Source organism: Nelumbo nucifera, chromosome 8 (assembly GCF_055504915.1).
Source record: "Nelumbo nucifera cultivar China Antique chromosome 8, China Antique-T2T, whole genome shotgun sequence".
NCBI lineage: Eukaryota > Viridiplantae > Streptophyta > Magnoliopsida > Proteales > Nelumbonaceae > Nelumbo > Nelumbo nucifera.
The window spans coordinates 2,171,246-2,177,533 of record NC_142656.1 but is presented as its reverse complement, the minus strand read 5'-3'; the positions used below and the strand labels follow the sequence as shown (position 1 = coordinate 2,177,533).

At 38.8% G+C, this 6,288-nt stretch overlaps 1 protein-coding gene across 1 annotated transcript; it reads right to left on the bottom strand.

Annotated features, from left to right (window-relative positions):
- Window positions 1–816: 816 nt before the first annotated feature.
- Window positions 817–5,909, bottom strand: LOC104600536 (uncharacterized). Its single transcript, XM_010263530.3, has 5 exons — window positions 5,052–5,909; window positions 3,402–3,454; window positions 3,165–3,209; window positions 3,041–3,085; window positions 817–1,464 (listed from the first exon to the last, which is right to left on the bottom strand). The coding sequence occupies exons 1-5, from the start codon at window positions 5,196–5,198 to the stop codon at window positions 984–986; spliced, it is 771 nt and encodes a 256-aa protein (XP_010261832.1). The 5' UTR covers window positions 5,199–5,909; the 3' UTR covers window positions 817–983.
- Window positions 5,910–6,288: the final 379 nt, after the last annotated feature.

Sequence of the window (6,288 nt, the reverse complement as noted above, 5' to 3'; positions counted from 1 at the left end):
ACCCAAAATCTAACCCAACTAGTCTAAGTTAGACTGTAGGAGGCTTTAAACTCTCAAAATTTGCTGCCACAGAACTGTCAAACGACTTCAGAAACCCCTCCCCGTTACTGTAAGCCAAATTGATTGTCAATTGCTTATACTAGAAATTAGAAACCAGACTGTTATAGATAAGGTGGCGTACATTTGTAACCTCTTTTCCCATTGCACATTTCTTCCCCGACCTCACCCCTTCCCCACCCCCAAGACTTTATCTTACACAAATCATCACAATCTTATCAACCTAATATCCCCTCAGAATAAAGACAACTTCAAGTTTTCTAAATGGTTCAATAGAATATAATACGATGAGAAGAACAACGTCACCAGATAGAAAGGGTCTGACTTTCTTTATTCCTAATAACAACACAATTACATAAAATTAGCAGAGCATAAACTTCCATGAACCAAATCTCCATACAACACAGATGGTAGTATCCAAACAAAGTTTGGACTTCATTCAAAAAGCCCTGAGATTCATCATCATCATCTAAAGCCTTGTCCTAACTACATGGGTCAGTTACATGAATCCTGTTTTGCCATTCTATTCTTTAGTGCCATGTTCATTGTTAAATTATGAGCGCTTAAATTATTTCTTACTAATCCAACCAACTTCTTTTGCTTATCAAATATGGTCAAATTGGACACTTTTCACCTCTTAGGGTTGGAACCAAGCAGAATCCTTTAAATGAATTCTACCATGCCTGTTTGAATGGAAAGAGAATGTGCACTCTCCTTTGGCACCTCCAATAACTTGTTCAATACAAGTGTCAGAACAACTAGAATATAAATCATTAGATACATTCAAAATTTATTACCTGTAAAGCTTAAAATAGAACATGTCCAACCTGGGCAAAAATTATTTAACACTTGTACTCCAATAGAATAAAATTAGCATGCCTAAGAACAAGGTAGCCATCTATGAAATCGTACATGATCAATGCCTACTAACATAGATAACAGGGACTACAACATGTTTTTGTACAATTTGAACAATGGCATACCTTTGTACATTTAGGACAAGAACATGTACATCCACTGCAAGGATCACAATCTGGGCAAGAAAGAGAAGGAAGAGTGCAACACTGTCCGCAAGATGGTTTCTCCAAGCAGCAGCAGAAGTAGCAGCAGCAGCATGTGGGCAAGTGGCAATGGGGACAGTGACAATGAATACAAGTGCAATGTGGGCAGGTGCAACGTAGACAGGCGCAACGAGGCCAAGTGCAACTAGGCCACGTGCAACTGGGCCAGGTGCAACTAGGCCAAGTACAACTAGGCCAGCTGCAACGTGGCCAATGGCAGCGTGGCCAGCGGCAGAACCAACATTTCATTGATGGACAGCAGTTGCAGCAGCTTGGCATTGATAAACGAAGTGAGCACCCACTGAAGCAGCAGCAAATCCATGAAAAGTTGAAGCAGGACTTCCCACTGCACAAAAAACATGTGTTGTAGTGAAGCAAATGAGAAGGATCTTAATGCCTTAATACCATCCACAATGACAGATAAACCACTAGTAACCATGCATTATCCTGGTATCCAATGGAACTCATCTCAAATAATCAACTTGGAGGTAAAAAATAACACATGTCAAATGGAATGAATAATATCATTATCCTTGTATTGATAGGACTGGCACCAACACAAAAGGTTTCCTTAGTTCGAAAGGACTAAGATGATTGGATCTGCAATGAGTGCATATGAGATACAAAGCCCAAGACCCTTGCAAGCAGCTTGGTATATTTAATTGGTTCCTAATTGAAATAAATACAACAAGTATAGTCTGCTAAAATAAAAGATCTTGCATGTTTGCATGCAGAAAGTAATTATTTAGAGAACTAAAGGAAGAATCTCAGTATTCAAATTGGACCAATTGATACAAAAGGGAAAAAAAAAAGATATGAAGGAAAGAAAAAGATAAAGGAAAGAAGAGAAAAGGGAAAATAATTTCCAATCAACTATAAAATAAAGCAAAATGGGAGAACAAAAACACTACTTGTAACAAGAGTATTCTAAAATCAAATCATTATGTTCCTAGTCAAACCTGTAAGGAATATTTGCAACACAATCATGTAAACATGATTGAATCTAGTTAGTCACGGTTGACTACTTCCTTCATCTCTGGTAAGCAGTAAATAATGATCAGAACCATTTCTAGTCAAACAACCCCCTTGCAGGGGAGAAGAGGAACCTTTGATATGACAGAAGGTAAGAATGCCTTCAAAACTCAGTCCTTCACCATATGTTAGGAGGTTTTTGGTTTCTACATTTACAGTAATCTGACTTGGAGCCTCCCCTTCCCAAGAAAAGAAAGAAGAAAACAGGATGTGCAAATTTAAACACCTTTTGGTAATGTCACTGGTTATTACTTTTATGCTTTCACTAGATATTAGGATATGTTACCATTGGTAAAATATGCTTTAAACACCTTGTTCAAACATCATATGCCCTTCATAATAACCCACAGAGATTCCTTAACGGCTGATCCACAATGCTTACTTGTAACACCTACAGTGGTTATGATGGAAACATCATAGGCTCAAAAGTGTATGGCACATAGCCCACATAAAGAGAATAGCAGTCAAAGGAAGATGTTCAAATCATAAAGAGAACTTTGTGAAATAATCTTTCATAGGCTAGCAAAAGAAATAATAGGAAAAAACAGCAAGAATACATAGCACGCTTGTTAACACAAAAAAAAAAGGCACGCATTAGTTGAGTGTTTCATTTGGGCATGCATTAAATGATTGTTGATTCAAGACATGGTAAATTTTATACTTTCAATCATGAGAAGAACGCAATAATTCCTATAATGAATTTCAGATATATCTATATATGTTATTTTACTGTGTAAGAGAAAATATTTCCCATTCTGTTTTTGTATTGGCAGTATGCATCATTCTGGTTTTCTATTTAAAGAAAATGCTTTCCTATGCATGCATTTGCAATAACAGGGTTTTGTGTCTTCCAGAATTAAAAGAGATAAGATAAGAACCAGGAAAAGTACCAAAGCCATTTCCAGAAGCGATGTGATCTACGGATCTTCCGATTTCTGGTTGAAAAAGAAAAGCATAAGAAATCAGATCACTTTATAAATTTCCACAACGAAATATGATGTTGTAAGATCTTACGTGGGTATCAAAGGATCTGGGTTTGCCATCAGAAAATCATGAACCCTGCGAAGTGAAAATTGCAAATTCTTTAATAATATAGCCTACATATGTTCCTGATATAAACTGAAGAGCATAGAATGACTAATATGCATCAATTAAAATCTTTCAATAGGTCGGTCAAATGAGGTAAACTGGTGCTATGTAAGGAAACTATTGAACAAGCACAAAAGAAGAAACGAAGAAGAAAAAGCATACTCTTTGCAGCGTCTAGAGGCAGGTTGAAGGCCTTCAAGCGATTTTAACTCCTCCTGCTTGCAACAAATTGTCTATTAAGACATTATTCATTTTCCGTAACTCTCAAACAGATAAACAATATTTTCAGGTTGTTCCCCTTCTACATGCCTGCTTTGCGTTAACAGTTCGTGAAATAAATTAAACAGAGTAAATAGCATCTTCTATTTGAATTATCACAGGATATTATAATTACAATATGCCTAAGTTTTAATTAATAGTCATCCCTGTTAAAATGACAATCAACCTGGAAACATAATTGTGGTATCTAATTACAAGCTACCCTGCCAGAGTTAGGATAACATGTAAATCATGGCTGAGATAATTATTCAAAGTGAACTTAGAAACAGAAGTCATCTTCTTCAACAAGGTGGAGTATATTAAAAAAATGGGAAAAGAAGGAAAAGAAAAGCTGCAGATGCTTCAGACTAAGATCAATAAATCCAAGCTGTAATGAAGCCAGAAGCTCCATGTTTATTCTCATTTGAAGCAATATCTGCACCCAAATAAGATAGCATAACCAGTTTCTCATTAAGTCCTGTAGAATGTAAACTACTTGCAGTAGGCTTTTTTTTGGTAAAAACTTGCACTACACTTGGAGTTGGAACACAATGAAGTGCACCGTGCCACACAACGAAGATAAAAGGGAATGCTATTGTTTTATTCAAGTCTATAATTTATTACATTTATTTGAACGGAAGATTTTTTCCCCTACAAGTTAGAATAAGAAATTCCTGTTCATCATTGGTCATCTGATTTAGTTTCATTTCATACAGGGTACCTTATGACAACTCTCATGAGATCTACTAGGTGAAACCATTGTAACGGTTGGCTCAAATTTCCTGTTGTAAGCTGTGAAAGACATAGAGGATGACTAATATAGGTCTTGATGCAATCATTCTTGGAACTCATTCACCGATTCCCTTTTTCCGTCTTACTCTGGGTTTTCAACTAGCAAGCTAATTTATCAGATTAGACCAAGCATACGCCACATAAGCCAAGTCTATGCTCAGAAAATCGGAAATGAAATGTTCATCTGTCTTTGTTTTTCAGTTCATGTGCCAGAATATTTCTTTCAAATAATGAAATACGACAACGGGAAGAAGGGATGTAACTTCAAAAGCAAGATTCAATTCTAAGCAGTGGCAGATGAATTTGAAAAGTGCAGGTCGATTTGGTAGTACGGGAGTCAGTTACTAGGCTTGTTTTTTCACTCGGTGAGAAGCTGAGAATCAAGGAAGGCGTGCAATTTGAACCAGAAGGGCGATCCCGATTTCGTGAATGTGGCTAGTTTAGAAGAAGACGGCTTTCATTTTGACCAGAAGAGAAGAGATGGAAAACCAATTAATGTTTTCAAGAAGTTAGTTGCTGATACTATTCCTTTCTCCTAATTCACTCTGATGTAAAGGATGCAGTGTTTTACCCAATCAATCCGACGAAAATGTAAAGATAATAATCGTACAGAATCTGGAATGTATAGGAGATATATCTAATCAAATACCATTTTCAGGAACTGGCTGTACAAATCCAACAGTTGTAAATTACAGAGGAGATGATGAAGAAGAAGAGGAAGAAAAAGACAGAGGAGAGAGAGAATGTGGAAAAGCTGCAGACCTCAAGAAAGCCGATCTCTCTTTCGAGCATCTGAACCTTTAAGAGCTCCCGACGCTTGCCGTACAAATCAGGATACTGAGGAGGGGACTTGGGGCGAGGCGGAGGCAGAGAAGGAACGGGAGAAGAGGAGCGAGTGGGAGACGCCATTGGTGGTGGGGAGAGAAATCGCTGGAGGAAAGGGAAGTTGATTACCGGAACCCAGGGGAAAAGCAATGACAGAGCAGAGCAGTGTTGGTAGTGGTAGAAGACTAGTAGTAGTAGTAGGTGGTGGTGATGGTGGAGGTGGTGGAGCCGTGATGGTGAAGTAGACGAGGAGGCGCAGCAGCAATTATTAGTTAGGGTAATGAATGCAATGCAAAGGTCAAGTGGCAGAGACAGAAGAAATTAGGGCTTCTGAAACTATAAAGACAAGGGTGTAAGGACTGCGACAACAGCGGCAGCAGTAGAAACAGCAGGAGCAGGAGCAGCAGGAGCATAAGATATGAATGCATTCATTTAAAATGCGGTTTGCGGGGTCGCAGAAGAAGAGAGAGAAACACCACTATCATTCTAAAGATAAAGAGCGCAGCTACGGCTACGACTAACAATGGAGGAGGAGGAGGAGGAGGAGAAGCAGAGATAGTAGACCTGCTGGCGACTCCAGTGAGAACCCTAAAAGAAGCTTCTTCCTCATCAAAACCCCCCATGATCCATTCTCTGCAGCAGCAGAAGAAAAGAAAGCTGATCTCCTTCGACGCGTTGCTTTTATCCATAAAGATGGACTCCCTAAAGCCTGCAACCGTCCGTACCAGACCATTTTTAGCAGACTGTGAGATACTTACTTGCTACCCGCTGGCGCTATATTGTGTTTGTGTGTATAACTTGTATCACTAACAACACAACAACACTTCTATTCTCTCTCTCCCCAACGGCGAAAAGCACGACGCCGTACATCAGACCGCACGTGACTCTTGCGTAAGATAGAGAAAAGGGCATTTTTGGGGTTTTGGTTTCTTATAATAGACCCTACATTTTCGCAAAATAACAGATTCGATACCGGAACAGACGCCCAAGGTCCCAACACCGGCCCTCTCTCCTTGCTGTTCCTTGTATATATTTATATATCGTCGTGTACTCGTGTCTGCGATGGCTGATTATTTTATTGGTCTGGGAAAGAGAAGCATTTTAAACAAATATTGAAGGGTATTTTAGTCATTTAACTAGCGAAGGTAACACCGGTGAGTGAGGGCGTTGAATA